Source organism: Macrobrachium rosenbergii, chromosome 29 (assembly GCF_040412425.1).
Source record: "Macrobrachium rosenbergii isolate ZJJX-2024 chromosome 29, ASM4041242v1, whole genome shotgun sequence".
In the NCBI taxonomy this organism is placed as follows: domain Eukaryota; kingdom Metazoa; phylum Arthropoda; class Malacostraca; order Decapoda; family Palaemonidae; genus Macrobrachium; species Macrobrachium rosenbergii.
The window spans coordinates 6,349,584-6,370,157 of NC_089769.1; the positions used below are offsets into that span (position 1 = coordinate 6,349,584).

The window sequence follows — 20,574 nt, forward strand, 5'->3', positions numbered from 1 at the left end:
AATGCAATTGCAATGCGATGATAAAAAAATTAATTATTAATATAGGAACTAAAGGTACAGACATTATCAGTTATATTTGTTCACATTTGATATAATTCTTAAATCTAACCTTATTATTTTCCTTTTATTGATATGGGAACTAAGGGCACAGATATAATCAATTATATTTGTTCAAGTTTTATATAATTCTTCAATCTAAGCTTATTATTTTCCTTTCGACTGCGATGTTATCGCACGGAATAAACAATAATTTCGACATATATCTGGTCTGATTCGCAAACTGTTGCATTAATTTTACCGATCTATTGAATTTTCGCTCAACCGTTAATGCCCACTGAAACGCGTCTCGTTTTGAAAGAATTCCTTGTCGCTCCAAAGGTTCGTTTGTTCCAAAAATATTTTAGTTTTTCTCTTTTGAATCCCAAATATCTTCCCATTAACGTTTTGTCTCACTTTTATGTCTCCCATTTTCATGTCGATCGTTTTTTGAGAGAAAATAAAACGAGGCTGAACTGACGTGTTATGTGATAGATCAATAAAAATGATGATTTTTTTATTTTTTATTTTCCGGTTCAGGAACCCGAACTTTGGTGACGTGAAAACATTCCCGTACTTTATATGACGACACAGTTTTATCGAATGTGCATAATTAGCTCATTTATTCATATATACATATATGTGTGTGTGTGTAGGTATATATATATGTATATATATACATTATATATATATATATATATATATATATATATATATATATATATATATATATATATAAATAGGTGAGCTAATTATGCACATTTGATAAAATGTGTCGTCATATAAAGAACAGAAATGTTTTCGCGTCACCAAAGGTCGGTTTCCTGGACCGAGAAAAAAAAAAAAAAACCATCATTTTTAAATAATCTGTCACATAACACGTCAGCTCAGCTTCACTTTATTTTCTCTCTCTCTCAAAAAAAAGTGGTCTTTTAAATGTGAGGCATAAAAATGAGAAAACGCAATGAGAGGATATTTGGAATTTAAAAGAGAAATACAAAAAATATTTTTAGCACCGTTGAATTCTTAGATTGACAGAGAATTCTTTCAAAGAGGGACGTATTTCAGCTGGAATGAGCTGCTGAGTGAATTATTCATAGTACAGCAAAAATAATACAACAGTTCTGAATGAAACTAGATATACATCGAAATTGATGCATGTTTAATTGGTACGATAACATCACACTCAAAATGAAAATGCTAAGCTTAGCATGAATGATAATATGAAATCTGAACAATCATAATTGATTTTATCTGTACCATTAGTTTCTATATTAATAATATGTTTTCATATCAGCGCATCGCAACTGCATTTCAGCTGCAGATTTTCACGATATCAAATTCAAAAGCTGGGTAATTTGAACTCGAATCAAAATACGTTCCAGTTTCGTATGACTTGTCATAATTTTTTCGTAATCCGGTGTGTGCAACATATGATCCAGCATGAAATCTTTTTGATGATATATTCATCCTGACATATTCCTGCTTGGAAGAGCATCAACTTCATGCGCTTTATATCCTTTTATCTGCAAATTTGAGTTTTTTTTTATTTCTCGCCTATTTATGTTTACATAGATTATTTACAAGCACGAGACTCATTTGATTCAAGGAAAAGTTTACCAAGGGTATTTTTTGGTCTTTGAAACTTTGCAAGCAGAATTAAAAGTTTTATATGACTGTTAGGCAACCTTTTTCATAACCAATGATTAGCAACGACCACAAGATCAATTTTACCAACAATGCAAGTGATATAAAGTAGGAATTGATGCTGGGTGTAAAATAAAAAAAAGAATCTGGACTGTGTAGAGGTGAATTGTTTACTTAGTATCATGGTGTAAGGAGGACTAAAACGGGAAGAAATGTGTTAAAACGGCTGGTATACGATGGATCAAGATGCTATGAGATGGTTCGGTCATGTGGAAAGAATTGGTGAAAAATCAGCTGAAAGGAATATACATTTCAGAAGTGCTGGGAGGGAGAGAGAGAAAGACATAGAAAGTGACAGAGAGAAGGAGTGAAAGATTCATTAGAAAGAAAGGGCTTCAAATTCCAGCAAGCGAGGGAGTGCTATGAAAAATAGAGGCGAATGGCGCAATATTTGTAGCGGGGCTCGACGTGTTGTTGGTGACGAGAATCGGCAGTTTAAGTGAAAATATAGCAATAATCATTGTCTTTTCTTTTCTTAGGAGTCACTCTTTCTCGTGGGAAGCTGCTTAAAACTGAGAAAATAATAGGTAGATAGACAGATAGGTAGATAGATAGTCACAGACAGATAAATAGATAGATAGATAGATAGATAGATAGATATAGAGACAGACAGACAGACAGACAGAGAGATAGATAAATACATAGAGAGAAAACTGGATAGACAGATAGACAGATAGATCAAGAGATAAATAGACAGATAGAGAGACAGATAGAAAGAGAGCTAGACAGGAATACGAACAGGGAGATAGAGATAGGTAGACAGATGCATAGGTAGATATACGGATGGATGAATAGACAGACAGAGAGACAGATAGATAGGCAGAATCTCCATCGCCTCGAAAACACTCATGTTGTTCGCTTTGATCATCACATGAAAAATTCCTAATCACTGAAACGCGAATATAAGAATTTCTGGAATTTTAAACAGAAGTCTATAAATGAAGGAACGAGTACAGCAGATAATTGATTAAATTTGACTACCGAACGGAAGAACGGTATTTCAGCATCCGATGAAAAATTTCACTTTGTCAAATTGCAAATAATAATAATAATAATAATAATAATAATAATAATAATAATAATAATAAATGCAAAAGCGTAAATGGAGGCAGGAATATTTACAGTTTATTTTCAATCAGTTCTTAAAAGCGAAGCATAAAATAGCCATGAGGATGGGCGGAGGAGAAATAATAACAAGAACTGCAGAGAGAGAGAGAGAGAGAGAGAGAGAGAGAGAGAGAGAGAGGATTTAGTTTCACAGTAAGCGTAACGAAAATCCTGTTGGTTTTATCCATCCAATCCTGTCTCAGTATGACTGGGTAGAAGGAAAGAAAGTGATGTGCCTACCTCCTGAAGGAGGGAAGGTTATAGGAGCCAGGAAAACGGGAAGAAGGGAGGGAATTCCAGAGCCTGGCAAAAGAAGCAAATGCACAGCTATCAAAGTGCTCCATACCAAGATATTTACGCAGAGTGAATTTGACGGTTGTTTCAGAGTGCAACTTGCACTGTAGGGTCCGCCTCCTGTTACACCTTTCAAGCCTTTTACTCCCAATTTTCCTTTCAGCGATGAATGATCTCGTAAGTCCCAGCGCTTGGTAGAAAGAGTTAAAGAATATTAGAATTAAATTAGTCATAAGTTGTATCATAAGGAGACTGAAAGGCTGAAGAACTAGTTAAGCAAAAGGGATATGGACAGATTCAGGAGCATGAAATATATTGTATGCATCGTTAACTGGGGTCAAAACCCCTGGGTTAAGGGTGTTAGGCCACTGTTCTTTCCATGGGGCTGAATTGGGGTCAGGAGAGGCAAAGCATAGGTCACAAATGAGGTGTCATAAAAATGATCAAGCGGTTATAGTGGTCATAGAGTGTTAACAAGCAGTGGGTTACTGGTTACTTTTTAACACTTTTGCTTTCTTTCTTAAGGTAATCTGGGTTAATTTATGGGTGTAATTGAATGTAATATCTATTCCTCCATCCACCCACCCACCCACCTTCCACCCCTCCATCCCTCTCCTCCTCTCTCTCTCCTCTCTCTCTCTCTCTCTCTCTGTATGGAAATATGTTGACAAATCTCTCCTGTTATTCAGATGACACAGTGATTCATATGATGTGGTTCCTTTTACCGATACCTCCGTTCATATTCTCTTTCTTCCACCTTCTCTAACAATTGTTTGATAGTGCAACTGCTAGGTTTTCCTCAGGTTACACCTTTCAGACCTTCTTACTGTCAATTTCCCTATCAGCACTGAATGACGTCACAGGTCCCAGCGCTGGGCCTTTGGCCTAAATTCTATGTATATTCCAACTCGGATTTTGGCAATACACATTTCATTTACTTTGGCAGTAATGGAATCCATTGTATGGGAGGTATACCTCTGTCTTTTGCTCCAACAAGGAACACAAAACGCAACTCAAAATTTCGCTTCTTATCTTTGGGAAATGCCGAGCTGATAAGTTTAACGCGTTTTGAATTTGCACATTCATTTGCATAATGAATATTCATCATCTAACAGTTTCGTCAGATATTTCATGATACCAGATTCCTTTCCACTTGGCGTTACGTCATAAATATTATTATTATTATTTATTATTATTATTATTATTATTATTATTATTATTATTATTATTATTATTATTATTATTATTATTATTATTATTTTTTTTTACAAAAATAAGGGTCTGGTAAAATTAGGTGAATAATCGGGATAATTTTCCGTTTATTACAAAAATGTCATTGCTTTACTTTGACTCGTATAAGAGGTCTCAGATTTTCAAATCAACTCCGTCAGTTTTGTATGGGTAAATGCAAGTATACATTTATGTATTACGAAGGATGTATGGTATTCTGACAACGAGGAAAATATTAGAAAAATAAAAGAAATAGTGATATATAATGTTTCCAATGCTCTCACCGTTGCTTTAAAAAAATATTTTTTGAAATTTGGTCGACAATGAAATTACCCGTGAGAGTATAATTGAAAGAGTGGTCCTCATTGTTTCGAACAGAGTATTTTTTTGGGATCACACAAAAGTCTTTAGACACCCAATTCGAGAGGTTTTTTGTTAAAATGCTAATGAGTTTCGTTTGCATTCTAGCTCAGGATAAGTCTGTGTGCAAACGCGCCTGCACTAAGATATGTTTGCATTTGTTTATTTGTGCATGTGAAATAAAGGAACCGATTTTTTTTACTAAACGGAGAGAGAGAGAGAGAGAGAGAGAGAGAGAGAGAGAGAGAGAGAGAGAGAGAGAGAGAGAGAGAGAGAGAGAGAGAGAGAGAGAGATAGTATGTACATAATATATATACTGTGTTCATATAGATATATATGTATATATATGTACAGTATATACATATAATACATACATATATATATATATATATATATATATATATATATATATATATATATATATATATATATATATATATATATATATATACATATATATATATACACACACACACACACAATGGCACACACACACACACACAATGGCTTGGATAAATGAATCACGTGCAAAAGATGATAATAATCATATATATATATATATATATATATATATATATATATATATATATATATTATATATATATATATAACAGAGATAGAGAGAGAGAGAGATAGTAAATGAGTGGTTTATAGAAGGGTTATAAAAAACGAGAAAAATACCTCAGATAGGAATAGGAAGGGTGATGCAAACATCCATTAATTAAGAGATTCGTTGTGTTTTCTGTCCTTCGTGTCAAGAGGAATGGAGTGTCCTTGTCTTAATCTCGTGTTAATTGTCATTAATGGACAGGGGGGAAAATACCCCCAGACCTTTCTTCGACTAGATTTTCTTTCATTTGTCTTGAATCTTTAGATTTGCTTATAAGCCTTAAATCTTTAAATTTTCTTTCGTTTGCCGCATTCTTTAAATTGAATTTCGTTTGATTTTAATCTTTAAATTTTCTTTTATCTCCCTCTAATTTTTAAACTTTCTTTCATTTGCCTCAAATCTTTAAATTTTCTTTCATTTTCCTTAAATCTTTAAATTTTCTTTTGTCTCCCTTTAATCTTTCATTTTTCTTTAATTTTCCTTTAATCTTTAAATTTTTTTTCATTTGCCTTTAATCTGTGAATTTGCTTCTATCTCCCTTTAATCTTCAAATCTTCTTTCCTTTGCCTGATTCTTTAAATTAAATTTCATTCGATTTTAATGTTTAAATTTCCTTCTACTTGCTTTAATCATCAAATTTTTTTATATTTTCCCTAAGTCTTTAAATCTGAGTTAATTTGCCTTTAATCTTTAAATTTTCTTTCATTTGCCGTGCATCTTTAAATTGTGCTTCAGTCGCTTTAAATCTCAAACTCATTTTCCATTTGCCTTAAATCTTTTAAATTTTCTTTCAGTCGCCGTTAATCTGTATTATTATTCTTCGTTTGCCTTTCTTATTATCATCAGATGAGCTTGACGCGTTTTGCAAATGCATATTCATTTGCTTAATGAAAATCTGACAGTTTCGTCCGTTGTTTCATGATAACCAAAATTAAAGGAGAAACCTGATTCCTTGCCGCATTTTCTTTGCCACGAATGTTAATTCGTTCTGACAAAAATATTAAGGTTCTGGTAAACTTTCCTGAATAATCCGGGTAATTTTTTAATAATTAAAAGATTTTATTTCTTTACCTCGATGCATATTAGAAGTATAAGGTTTTTGAGTCTGCTTACTCCAGTTTTTTTTTTATATAGATGTATGTAAGTATTTTCGTGAAAAGTTAAGGTAAATCTTTTTAGCCCAGTAACGTAACTGTTGAATCGAGTTTTGTTTACTTTTTACCGCCAAACGAGCGTTTGGGCTGTTCTTTTTCCTCACCGCCGGGTCTTTCGCTTGTTAAAGGTAACACACCCATTTTGTCTTTTATTTTCATATTTTTGAGTCGTTGGGTGATTCGGCGGCGGTTTGGTATATATGGGAATATTTGTCACTCACCAATAGCCCCGCCCCTGTGTTTTGAGCGAGAGGTCTTCTGCATTTTTGAGCCTAGCCGTTGCCTCCTGCCCTTTTGTGTGGTTCGTGGTTGGAGTCCAGAGTTATTCTACACTATTCATTATCGTCGTTCCCTGCTCTTTCTGTGTGCTTTGCTGCGGGTGCATCGAGTATTACAGCTTTGCCCAGCCTCGCTCCTGCCTGCTTCCCGTGGGCGTTTTGAGGCAGGGCAATATTCAACGATTCTTCGCCTGTGTCTGCCCTGTTCAGTCTTGTTGCCGCGTGGGGCACAGTCGAGAGTATTTCCTCAGCACCAATAGCGCAAGCTTTGGACCACGGCGTTCACCTCTGTGGCAGCTTTCTTCAAACCTTTTCCCTGTTTTAGAGCGTTTCAGCACCCGTGGGTAGACTTACCTCCGGTAAGCGTAAATAGTGATTGTTGTTTTTATAAGACTATTGACGCTTCCTCGTGTCATGGACATTTCGGGTTGCCTATGGTAATTGGCAGTAACCTGCGGTGTTGGATTTATATGTAAACGTTCAAGTTTAAACAATTATTTTTTCGTCATTGATGTTATTACTATGTTAGGTTTAGGTATTTGACCATTGTGTGATAGGATTAAGGATTTTGTTACGCATCTTTGCCTTCTACTGTCGTATGTTTTTGTTTTTTTTTTATCCATCGTGAGATTGTTGCTCACTTTCTCCCCGTGTGACTTTACTTCTGCCTGTAAGCGTGCGTTCTGTCGTAGGCGTCTGGGGAATGCCTACGTATTTATAGGTGAATGCAGTTTCCAGCCCCAACCATCGTTTAAGGGTATCTTTAATTCTCAAATTAATATATTTTTTAAAGTTCATTCTTTTTTTTTATATTCCTCTTTGAGTGTACAGTGTTTTGCCGAGGATCCTGACTCCTTGGGTTTAACAACCGTTTCTGAAGTCTTAATTTACCTTTTGGGAAAAAATCTGCCCATAAGAAGTGTTTGCTTATGAAGGAGTAAATCCCTGTTGAAATGGATGACAAAGATGAGTATCTATACACCCTGTATTTGGTATATACATTTCGCTTTCACACGAGATTTGTGTAGGGGAGAGACGCTATGGTTGGTCTAAAGCTCTCAAAATTTGATCACTTACAGAAGCCTTGATAAACCTAGTAATTTAAGGAGATTTAAATTGAGCAATAGGCCATCATACAAGCATGTATTTATGTATTACGAAAAATGTATGGTATTACGACAACAAGGAACACTACGGGATATAAAACAACCAGTGTTATGTGATGTTTCTAATACTGGCACTGTTGCGTTTCCGTGAGAGTATAATTGAAAGAGCGGTCCTCGTTGTTGCGAGCACAATATTTTTTGGGGATTACACAAAAGTCTTTAGACACCCAATTCGAGAGGTTTTTGTTGATATGCTAATGAGTTGCGTTTGCACTCTAGAACTCGATAAGTCCGTGTGCATATGCGTCTGCGCGTGATTATGTCCAACTGGTTTTTTTTGCGCATAGGAAACAAAAGAAACGATTTTTGAGTAAGCGACGAGAGAGAGAGAGAGAGAGAGAGAGAGAGAGAGAGAAAAGGAATAAATCAGTAGGATAAGCGATAAAATGATTAGGAGCATTTACGTTTCCTGACCCATCCGGCAAGATTTATAAAATTCATAGCCACCAGATTATTCTACTTGTACTGTCATTAAATAATATTAATGAACAGTAAAAGATTTTGTAATTACATAGTACTTACAACATAGTAAAGATGGCATCACTCGTATATCATTTGAAAATAAACTTACCTCAGTTTTGCAGTTTAGAAAATGTTATCAAATACCCCCAAAATGTTATTGACGATTTAATATTTTTAGGGTGAAGTATGGAATTGTTTTTGCCGGAAATTTCAGCTTGTCATTTTGACCTTTAACTTTTGTTATTTTTTTGGTTTTGAGGAACCTGAAATAAATGACAACAAATCACCTTTCAATGACACTGAAATGAGTGGTCTGTCATGAAGAATAAATATCGCTTAGCAAGGTGTGAAGAGAGAATTGCAAACATTTTCTCATGTTTTCCCCTTAATATTCTTAACATGTTTGACTTTATAGTACACGAGCATCATTGGGGAAAAAACTTATAGGGCAAAAATATTTGTATTTTTAAAACTTTATAGTTGACACATAATTTTTAGGGTAAAGTACAACCATTTTAGTTTTGGGTTAATTTCATCTTGTTATTTTCTTGGTTAATTTCATCTTGTTATTTTCTTGGTTAATTGTATCTTGTTATTTTCTCGGTTAATTTTATCTTATTAGTTTCTTGGTTAATTTCATCTTGTTATTTTCTCGGTTAATTTTATCTTGTTATTTTCTTAGTTAATTTTATCTTGTTATTTTCTTAGTTAATTTTATCTTATTATTTTCTGGTTAATTTCATCTTGTTATTTTCTTAGTTAATTTCATCTTGTTATATTCTCGGTGAATTTCATATTGTTATATTCTCGGTTAATTTCATCTTATTATGTTCTCGGTTAATTTCCTCTTGTTATTTTCTCGGTTAATTTCCGCTTGTTATTTTCTTGGTTAATTTCCTCTTGTTATTTTATTAGTTAATTTCATCTTGTTATTTTCTGGTTAATTTCCTCTTGTTATTTTCTTAGTTAATTTCATCTTGTTGTATTCTCGGTTAATTTCATCTTGTTATTTTCTTGCTTAATTTCATTTTGTTATTTTCTTGGTTAATCTCATCTTGTTATTTTCTCGTTTTCAACAGGTCGCGATAAACCACAACGATCCATCGTGAAAAGGACACCAAAATCAGCATCCTGGAATGAAGACTCATTTTAATCAATGGGACCAAATAGAAATTTCATTAGGCGTGTGGACGCGCTCAGCAAAAGGTAAGTGTATTGCAGTCACTGTCTTATAAACACAAAAAAATATAGATAATAATTACAATTGATCATCTAGTGTGACTTTGCATTGTCTAGTCTAATGATTTAATGGAGTATTAAACAAAGCCATTCACACTCTAATGTAAAAAACATACTTTTAAATTACTATTCAAATATATATTGCCGCGTGTTATTCGTCGATAACAGTAATGATATCATGCTTTGCTTAAAGTCATTATGCCTCATATATTGAAATTCATGGTCATAACACCTCTAATGATAAGCCAAGCATTACAAGTGACCGCATTTATGCAGATTTATTCATAAATCAGTTTTGCAAATTGATGATGGATTTTTCATAGATGTATTATCTACTTCTAGGTAAAATTACAGAAAAGAATGAAAATAATCTAGAAAGTATAAAAATGATTCACATAATCGGAAATCTTCAGTGGTGATCCATTGATTCTTCACGTTGGACTTATTTTAATTCCAAATGACATCTCTCTCTCTCTCTCTCTCTCTCTCTCTCTCTCTCTCTCTCTATATATATATATTATATCTATATATATATATATAATGTATATATATATTATATATATATATATACACACACTATATATATACATATGTATACACACAATATATACAAACAGGAAACTGAGACCCTGTTCCTTTCTCACAGCTCAATTTCCATCTCGGGGACTTTTGCTCCTGTTTTGACGAGCCCATGTGTCAGGAACAACCCGATTCTAATTCACTTTCCGCCGAGGCTTCCCTCCAATTGGTTTCTTTCCTCTCCTCGTCCGAAACACTTGAAGGCCCATTTAAAAAGTGGGCAGGGGGAAGGGAGACCTGGATCGCAACAGGTATCCCTGAAGCAGTGGAAAAGTCCTTTCCAACCTGACTGCCCCGGGCATCGAGACGCAAACTATTGAAGAACCTTCGACTCGGAGACCAGCTTAAAAATCACAGTTTGCAAGGCTGGAAAGTATATTTCAAGGGCATTCCAGACCTGTTTTTGATCATTCCGGGACAAAAGCACTTGAGAGAGAGAGAGAGAGAGAGAGAGAGAGAGAGAGAGAGAGAGAGAGAGAGAGAGAGAGCCGGAAGTGTTTGCCATATTATCACTCCAACGTTCTTTGCTTTCCCTAACCAGGGCTGCCTGCGTGTCTGGCGGGGGTCACACCAGGCGAGAGCGATCAGTTGGTCTGAAGTAGTGGAGTCGAGTGGACGGTGTCGCCCGCGCTCTCCGTCTCTGTCACGCCCGTTTGTTTGACTCGTTTGGCTATCTATTGCGATATAATATCGACGGACAAGTAAGTTGGAACTTTTGTAGTCGTTGTATGAATTCCATATATTGGTGGTAGGTTTTATTTTTATATAAAATAGACATTCTCGCCTCTGGTCGTGTCTGCAAAGTTCATAGTTAATGGTACGTTTTGTAACCATCGCGACAAAGACTTCGGTAACTTTTTGAATAATTTTTTAGCATATTGTATCTTTCAAGCTTCAATGATCAACACCTGGACGATGTTTCCATTATGTGATAATGAGTGGACAAGTGCGCAGGACAGGTTTTTAACAGAGAGACAAAGTTGAATTATTAAAGAAAGCAAATTGCACTGTTGCATTGTAAATTATTCAATTGATTTGTTTCGCCTTTCGGTACCATTTTACAAAACTCGTTTCTACGTCACATACGAGTTTGATTTTCCTCAAACGTGCAAGCTTTTAAAAGACGAGACGGAAATAAATACGAGACTAAATGACAAAGAGAGATAAAATAGCCTTATAACTCCGGGAAAATATTCCGATTTCTTAACAAACCGGCCCATAACGTCCTATTGGCCTGTGCCAACTCGCCATAAAATATTGTCCCGTGTTAACTCATCGCAAAAAACCCATCTATTCTAATCCACTCCACCACTTTCCCTTTCAACTCCGCCACCGCCTCCTCCCTCTTTCCTCCCCCTTTCCTCCCCCAACCCGGAGAAATGGGTTTTACAATGTAGGAAGGCGACTTTGATCTGATCATAGCATATTGCCATCAAAGATGAAAGCGCAACCATTTGAACTTTGTCCTTCTGAAGTTATGCTGTTCGGTGTTATTTTACCTAGCGGGGGAAATTATTGGCTTCCCCCCCCCCACCCCCACACCTCTTCTTTTGTGAACGGTCGGAATTCTGTCCGTTGGGGAAGTTCCTCTCGCCGTTTCGTGAAATTTTTTTTAAGGCAGTGAGTATGTGAGTGTTGTTGCTGATGGGGAAGTTTTTTTGTGTTGCTAGTGGTGTTGTTTCTGTTGGTGAAGTTATATGTTGTTAGTGAAGTTTTGTTGCTGTTGGGGAAGTTTTGTGTTTCCACTGTAGTTTTTTCTGTTGGTGAAGTTATATGTTGTTAGTGAAGTTTTGTTGGAGTTGGGGAAGTTTTGTGTTGCCAGTGGTGTTGTTTCTGTTGGTGAAGTTTTATGTTGTCAGTGAGGTATTGTTGTTGCTGGGGAAGATTTGTGTTGTGAATGAGGTGAAGTTATAGGTCCTTAGTGAAGTTTTCTTGTCGTTGGGGGAGTTTTACGTTGACAGTGTTGTTGCTGTTGGTGAAGTTTTATATTGTCAGTGAATTGTTGTCGTTGTTGCTGGGGGAAGTTTTATAGTGTGGGTGATGTTTTGTTGTTGTTGGAGAAGTTCTGTGTTGTCAGTGAGATGATGTTTTTATTAGTAAAGTTTTTAAAGTTGCCAGTGAGGTTTTGTCGTTGTTGTTGGGGAAGTCTTATGATGTCAGTGAAGTGATGTCATTGTTGTTGGGGAAGTTTTATGTTGTCAGTGGGAAGCACTTATACGGGAATGACTCTTGAGGTAACTTGCAAACAAATGTCTGAAAATTATTTTTTTTTTTTTTTAGTTTATTTTGAAGCTGACTACGAAATCACTGTATTTAGAAACATACACAAAAGGGGTATTTCGGAATGATTTATAAATTTTCCCTTTTTGTAATTTTCTGTAGAGTTCCTCTGTTTCAAAATTAGTTATATAGGGAAGAACTGTTATGAAATGCTTTGTATAGTATCTTTGTTTTGAAGTATAAAGGAACTCAATTTTGATATTTTCCTCGCAGTGTTATACTCGTGGAATTAACAATACTGATTCTAAATTTCGAAAGTGAATGTAAATAAACCATTTTGGAATTAACCACGTAGGAACTATACTTTGGAATTTACTGTGGTGGAGCTTTTTGAGAATGTGTATCATTAAGGAATATGATTAGAATGATCGAAACTACAATAATATTTTCTGTCTTGTGATAAACGAGAAGCGTATGATAAACAGTGGAACTGGTCTGCTGATTTTGCCGAAGAAGTTCTTTGAATTTTGCAGTGAATTTACCAAATGTTCTTCATTTTACAAAAAGCTTGTTAATTTCATCTTGATTTCACTGATCTTTTTGCGTTCTATTTTGTATTCTGTTCTAATAACTGGCCTCTTCTTTCTGTATTTCATACTATCTTCTGTAACCTGTTTTCAAGTTAACATCATATTCTTTGGAAGCTTGAAATTCAAGTTATGGCTTCTGTAGGATTGTTCCATATGAACAGGAATTTAACTTCTGAATATAATAATAATAATAATAATAATAATAATAATAATAATAATAATAATAATAATAATATGGAGAAACAAGGCCTCAGGTTGGTATTTATAAGGGTCTTGATCAAGACCCCCCAATAATAATAATAATAATAATAATAATAATAATAATAATAATAATAATAATAATAATTTACATTTTGTCTTCTTAGAGGGATGATTACATTTTTCTTTTGGTGTTTCTAGGAGTTATTCACTTACTGAAAAAATAATTGTCTTAGTCACATTAGAATGAAGTTTCTCATAACACTCTAAATACGATTAAATAATTTTCTTGAATTATTGGAAGTTTTTCCCTTATATACTTTACAACTTCCACGCTGTCTGAGAAAAGCCTATTGTTCAAGCTCTTAAAAAGAGAGAGGGGGGTGTGGTTTAATAGTTATAAAGAATTGACTATAGAATGCCCCCCCAAAAAATAGAATAAAAAAATCAGTGGAAAGGGAAAAAAATTGGGGCAAACCCATTTGGTAATTGTCCTTCGTCGAGGTACGTCTATTTTTTTGTTGTTGTTGTCTTTTGTTGTATCTTGTTGTTTTTAAAAACAATTTGTTTACTTGGTTCTCTTGCTTTTGTTTTTATGGCTTTGTAGGTGATGTACAATTCGAGTTTAACGCTAAATTTAACTCAAATTGATTTTAAATTCCTTTTTTTTTCTTAAATGAAACTCACTGAATGTGTTATTCTGTGATTTTATTTATATGCTCTTTCTGTCTCTCCTTCTTATGATATATATATATATATATATATATATATATATATATATATATATATATATATATATATATATATATATATATATATATATATATATATATATGTATATATACATGTATATATATATATATATATATATATATATATATATATATATATATATATATATATATATATATATATATATATATATATATATATATATATATATATATATATATATATATATATATATATATATATATATATATATATGAAGTCTGGTGTAGGTGATGCAGTGTTTTTATATTTAGTAAATAGTCAAATGATGTTATTTAGACCTGTCTTGCATTTATGCAATTCTTGTTAAATTTGTTAAATGAATAAAGAGTCCATTATGGTCTAAAGTTAAGTTAAAAATACCAGCTAACACTGATTCGGTTTTGTAAAATTTGTTAGAATAGCAAAACTCACGTTACGGTCCAGGGCCAACTCAGAAGTCCTCTCTGCATTAAGGTAACTTTCTGCTAAATCGGATTACTAGCTAAAGCCACCAACGGTCATTTTCGTTTTTCATTGCTGTGAATTTTTGTTCTGTTTGTTAAACGAACAAACCTCACATTATATAACTGTATCAATGTAAGACGCTGATTCAGATTTTGCTAAATATATTAGTCATATAATCCAAAGCCAATTGCTAAAATCTGTCTTGTATTGATACAGTTTTTTTTTTTGCCAAATGCACTGAATAAACAAAGTAATTTAAAGCCCAGAGTCCTGCCCTGCACTGTTACAATTTTCACAAAACTGATAACACAAACAAAGTCAAATAATAGTCTAGAGTAAACTATGATATCGTGTCTTACACATATACAATTTTCGAAGAATTTCTGAAATAAACAAAGTCATGTAGTTTAAAATCAACTACAATATTGTCTGTTGCTGCTGCTACAGGTTTTGTGTTTTTTTTTCTTAATTTATTGTATAAACAAAACTTACATTAGTTTCCAAAGAGCCCAATGATATATCTTGCACTGATACTATTTTCGCAAAGTTTCATCAAATAAGAAAAAGTCATATTATAATCCAAAGTCAATCACGATATAGTTTTCGCAAAATTCCTGAAATAAAAAAAGTCCCATTATATTTCAAAGTCAGCTACAATATTGTGTCTTGCATTGCTGCAAATTTTGACGTTTGTTTCCTCTAAATAAATAAACAAAACGCGCGCTACAGTACAAAGAGACCTACAGCACCATGTCATGCATAAACAACGACGGTAACTGCATTCCTTCAGTTTTCGTATTTTTTTAAAACAAATAAATAAACGTAAAACTAACATCACAGTACAAAGAAGCTTTCGACGTCATGTCCAGCCTAGCCAGAACTCTTTCGCCAAATTTGTCCGGCGGTGTTTGGATACGACTCCCTTCCAGTATCGAGTTGGGGCAGAGTTCCTTTAGCTTTAAGCTCTATATTAAGCCCCTGTTGACTTGGCTGGACTTCCACACATCTGATTTGTGCTTCACGTGTCATGCGGCGCTTAGGGACAGCATTCTGCAACATGGCTGAGTTCGGTGCGTTAATTAGCGGTTTCGTCACTCGGTTGGTGTCGATGAGTAAGCCCTGGGTGGGTGATCGGTGGTTCTGCTATCTGATTTTTGTAACGCCAGGTGGCTGTTACGATCAGTCAGTTGATTTTTAATGAGTAGGAGATATGTAAGGCTATGGTGAAATTGTTAGAACCTAGTCAATCTCACGAGTAAAGTAAGTGAAAAATGCGCATAAGTGTCTTCGGCGCAATCGAGTTTTCTGTAAAGCGTATAATCAAGGCCATCGAAAATAGATCTGTTTTTCGGTGGTCACGGTAAATTGCTGTATGAGCCACGGCCCGTGAAACTTTAACCAAGGCCCGGTGGTGGTCTGTCGTATATCGTTGCCAGACGCATGATTATGGCTAACCTTAACCTTTAATAAAATAAAAACTACTGAGGCTAGAGGGCTGCAATTTGGTATGTTTGATGATTGAACGGTGGATGATCAACATACCAATTTGCAGCCCTCTAGCCTCAGTAGTTTTTTAGATCTTAGGGCGGACAGAAAAAGTGCGGACGGACAGACAAAGCCGGCACAATAGTTTTCTTTTACAGAAAAGTAAAACATATCAGAAATAAAAAAAGAAAATCTTAAATGTAATGGATAGACATGGACGCCAATAACAAATTTGATTTAGGTGGATTAGACAAGAAACATTTGAAATAAGTGACTTACGTAAGTGTCTGCTGATTTAAATAGAGGCCATAAGTACCCACGTCAGCTTGGTCGATTTCTTGGTGCGTAAAATATTAATTCTCTCCAAAATGTGGCGGGAATCGTCGCGGGTGAATGGGTATGGCTGGAAGTGATCGATGAAGCTTATCTCGTCTTTTTCGTACGAACCAATATATACCTTGAACGACATCTCTCCTTATCTCTCTCTCTCTCTCTCTCTCTCTCTCTCTCTCTCTCTCTCTCTCTCTCTCTGGTCAAATCCTTCTAATTCTATTAGTTGTGAATTTCAACTTAAAGCTTTTGGGAGTTACCAACTCCTTTCCAGATTACATTAGAGTATGTGAAAAGGGTTTTTCCTTAATCCTATTTGCAGTGGGTTACCATATTTCATGTACGAGGTAAACGCAGTCTTTCCTGCTTGATCTTCCTGAGTGATTTGTGTTTTTCGTTCGTAATTCATGTATTCAATTGAATCGCATCCTGCTAATTAGTGATAATGCTACACATCAATGATGATATTGAAGGCTTCTGTTGCACATGACAGCTGCTGTCGATTTTATTATAGAGTCATACTATCAGAGATCTGGAGCATCTGTAGCGATTCAGTGACTTGTATCATTACTGTAGATAGGTCTATACGCTAAATGTTTCATTTCTACTGTTCATATTTTACTTATAAATCAGGGCAGGGTATTAATGTTCTATTTGCGAAAACCCAACTTTGAAGTCGAGGTCGCCTGCTTTCGTAAATGTACGTTATTTTTTACCTTTATTTAAGAGTTGTTTTTTTTGGTTTATTTACAGTTGAAGGTTTTATTTTTACCTTCATTAAAGAGCTTTTTTTTTTGGTTTATTTACAGTTGAAGGCATTCTCTATAGGCCTAGGCCTACTGCATAGGCCTTTTGGGTTCACTAGTACCCCCATAGAATTAAAAGTTGTAAGTAAAGACTCGAGAATGTGGAATTTCCATCAACGCTGTAAAATGTTTTGCCCTTCTTTGAAGCTTAGTGCTTCACTGGATTTGAAACGCTTTCATCCCTAAGTGGAGCTCACTGGGGTTTAGAAGCTCTGACGCAAAACCGAAGCCTGCTGGAATTCAAACTCTCTTTGATGTAGGGTTTAAGCTAACTAGAATTTATGGCCTTTTTAAACTCAAGTTGGAATTCATTGGAATTTAATCCTGGAAGACAATACCTTTTAGGCGAAGTGGAATCTTACTGAAATGTTAAAAATTTTTCACATGAAGGTAATTAGTATTTAAGAGAAAACTTAAAATCTTACTCAATTGTTAAAACGCTTTCACATGAAGTTCATGAATATTTCAGAGAAAACTTAAAATCTTACTGAAATGTTAAAAGCGTTTTCCTGAAGTTCATTAATGCATAAGAGGAAACTTCAAACACACAGCGTCAGTTCAGTCAAATGCGACAAGAAAAAAAAGCCTTCATGTCGAGTTAAAACTTTCTGGAATCTAAAAGATATTTATTCGAAGAGAATAATTATCTCGTTCGTCATAATTTATTTTCTTTATTTTTTGTTGCCGAAGTTCAAGTTAATTGGATTGATTGATTGATTTTTGGCAATGCATTTTCATGCTTTGTAACAAGCTGGCGTTTTTTTTAATGTTTTCATAAACGTTTTCAGAGACATATGCATTGACATTCACGCCTAAAATTCCTGAAATTCCTGGATGGAATTTTCAAGCATTTCATATATCTAATGTCATGGTTCCTAAAGTTCCTAGAATTCCTAAATGGTATTTTAAAACTTTTAATAAGTCTAAAATCATAGTCCCTAAAATTCTTGAAATTTCTGAATGGAATTTTAAAGCTTTTAGTAAGTCTAATATCATAATCCCTAAAATTCCTGAAATTCCCTGAATGGAATTTTGAAGCATTTCATATATCTAATGTCATGGTTCCTAAAATTCCTAGAATTCCTAAATGGAATTTTAAAGCTTTTAGTAAGTTTAATATCCCTAAAATTCCTGAAATTCCTGAATGGAATTTAAAGCTTTTGATAAAAAAATCTGATTTCATAGTCCCTTAAAACTCATGGAATTTCAGTGGCTGCTGGACTGAGATACTAGAATGGTAGGCTTATAATCACTGGAATTAAAAAATTTTCTCCTAACTGAATATTCATTTAATTAAACAAACATTTTTTAGCCCCCGACTATCCTTGATGCATGGTTAACTAGTTATGAATGTTGACAGCAATTTTAAGATTTGCATTTCTCTTCATCAGACATAAAATCTATTTCACAAAATAAAGAAGAAAATGTATTATTTTGACAACAAAGACTTGTAATATAAGGGACAAACGAACAAACTAAAAGTGTTACGTAAGACATGCCAATTTTGTCTCGCGCCCACATGCAAATGATCACCTTTGCAAAAATTGCTATCGACTGTGTGGAAATTTTAGCTTTCCCCACATGTTAATATTGTGAAATGTTGCGACTCCCACATTTAAATACAGATGTCAAATTTGCCGCTTACATTCATATAGTGCATAAGTTTTCACATGACATGAAATATTACCTTACTCCTATTTTAATTTTTTTTTTTTTATGTATGTATGGATGCGTGAGTAAATGTATTTGTTTTCATGTGTTCCAGCTTAGAAGCGTGCGCCTTTGTGCAGTTTTTAGTTTAATTTAGTTTAATTTCCACTTATTCATCATCACGCCGAATGAACTGTTCGGTTCCAGAGCTAGGCCTGAGGCCTAGACCTGGTGTTTTACTTTAATCCTTCGGGGCAGCCCTACGAGAGCTGAAAGTCAGCTCGGTGGTCTGGTTAAACTACTTTAATAATGTAATGTAATGTTCGTATGACATGAAGGAACTGCATATTGCGTATAAATTTTACCATGTATTGCGTCTAAAAATTGTCACTTATTATGGAAAGTTGCCAGTTACTATTTGAAGTATTATGATCATTTTACTTACAAAAATTGCCGTTTTTATCTGCAGTAATTAGTCAACATTTTTTTGCAATGTTTGCTACTTGAATCAAATGAAAATTTACATCATATCTCCTGCGAAAATATTTGCGAGTATCCTCTACATAATAATGATACCGCAGATTACATGAAAAGCAAGTTGCATATTATATGCACAGACTGCGGCTACATATTAATGCAGAAGTTGCGCAACATGTACGTGAAGTTGGTTCGAGTCGGAGGCAAAAATTGTCATATTAAAAAGATTTATTATGAGTCAGTGTAATACATCCTATGAAACCTGTCGTGCCTTTCATCCCACAGTAAATAAACTGTAATTTTTGTAAGTGGGATGCATAATGTGCAATTTGATTCCATCAGAACCAGGTGTTTCCAAGCATTGCAAGCAAAATTTACCACCAATGATAAAGAGTGCCTGAAATTTCAAGTACATTCCTTTACGCATTGCTTCCTAATGTTGCTGGGTATTGCATGCAAAATCTGTGAAAATATATATAAAGCCGGAGGAATTTTCTGCAAAATCTGGCAAAATTTTGTGGAAAGTCTGTTAAAATTTTATTTAAAATCTTTCAAAATTTTCAGCAAAATCTGTCAAAATTTTGTACAAGATCTGTCAAAATTAAAAACAAAAAATTTGTTAGAATTTTCTGTCAAATCTGCCAAAATTATATGCAAAATCTGATAAAATTTGATTCAAAATCTTTCAAAATTGTATGCAAAATCTGTGAAAACTTTATGCAGAACCTGTCAAAATTTTATGTAAAATCTGCATAAATTGTATGCAAAATCTGTCTAAATTTTATGCAAAATCTGTCAAGAATATTATATGCAAAATGTTAAAAATACATGTGAAACCTGTCAAAGTCAAATGAAAAATCTGTCAAAATGGCATGCAAAATCTGTCAAAATATGAATAATCTGCCAAAATTGTATGCAAAATCTGTCAAAATTGTACGCGAAATCTGTCGAAATTATATGCAAAATCTGTCAAAAGTATTGCAACGTGTAATGCAATTCAACATAATTCTAAAATAGGAAAAAAAGTTATTTGCTTTTTGATCAGTCTTTACGAAGCACAGTCCCTGCTATTCCCAGTACCCCATTTTTCTATTTGTATAGATAAACTTCTTTTTTCCTCTATCTTGAATAAAACATTACAGCCAGCTAAAAAAATCTCCAGAAGTATTGCGGAAGTAAAAACTGTTTTCGATAGTGCAAGTTCAGTGATAAAATAAAAAAAAGGATTTTATTATCCAATTTTATTCTTGAAAAAATCCGATAACTTGGTCAGTTCTGACGACGTATACTTGATTTTGCTGCGAGGAACGTTGATCTAAAAAAGAACGAAAGATATAAATAAAATGTCCGTGTTGTCATGTCATATCATTTATGTTAG

At 34.1% G+C, this 20,574-nt stretch overlaps 2 protein-coding genes across 3 annotated transcripts in view; one reads left to right on the top strand and one right to left on the bottom strand.

Annotated features, from left to right (window-relative positions):
* Positions 1 to 6,762, bottom strand: part of LOC136854347 (troponin T-like) — a 17,886-nt gene extending 11,124 nt beyond the window's left edge. Inside the window, exon 1 of the mRNA XM_067130646.1 lies at positions 6,720 to 6,762. Within this exon, the coding sequence (XP_066986747.1) occupies positions 6,720 to 6,762 (43 nt within the window). The remainder of the gene's footprint in view (positions 1 to 6,719) is intronic.
* A 15-nt stretch (positions 6,763 to 6,777) lies between these two features.
* LOC136854543 (GTP-binding protein Di-Ras2) overlaps positions 6,778 to 20,574 on the top strand; it is a 261,584-nt gene continuing 247,787 nt past the window's right edge. The window contains exons 1-3 of one of the 2 annotated variants that reach the window (XM_067130889.1): positions 6,778 to 7,135; positions 9,484 to 9,610; positions 10,764 to 10,923. The gene's annotated coding sequence lies outside the window, so the exon portion shown is untranslated. Of the gene's footprint in view, positions 7,136 to 9,483; positions 9,611 to 10,692; positions 10,924 to 20,574 lie in introns of those variants that run through there. The other variant, XM_067130890.1, reaches the window with a different exon arrangement.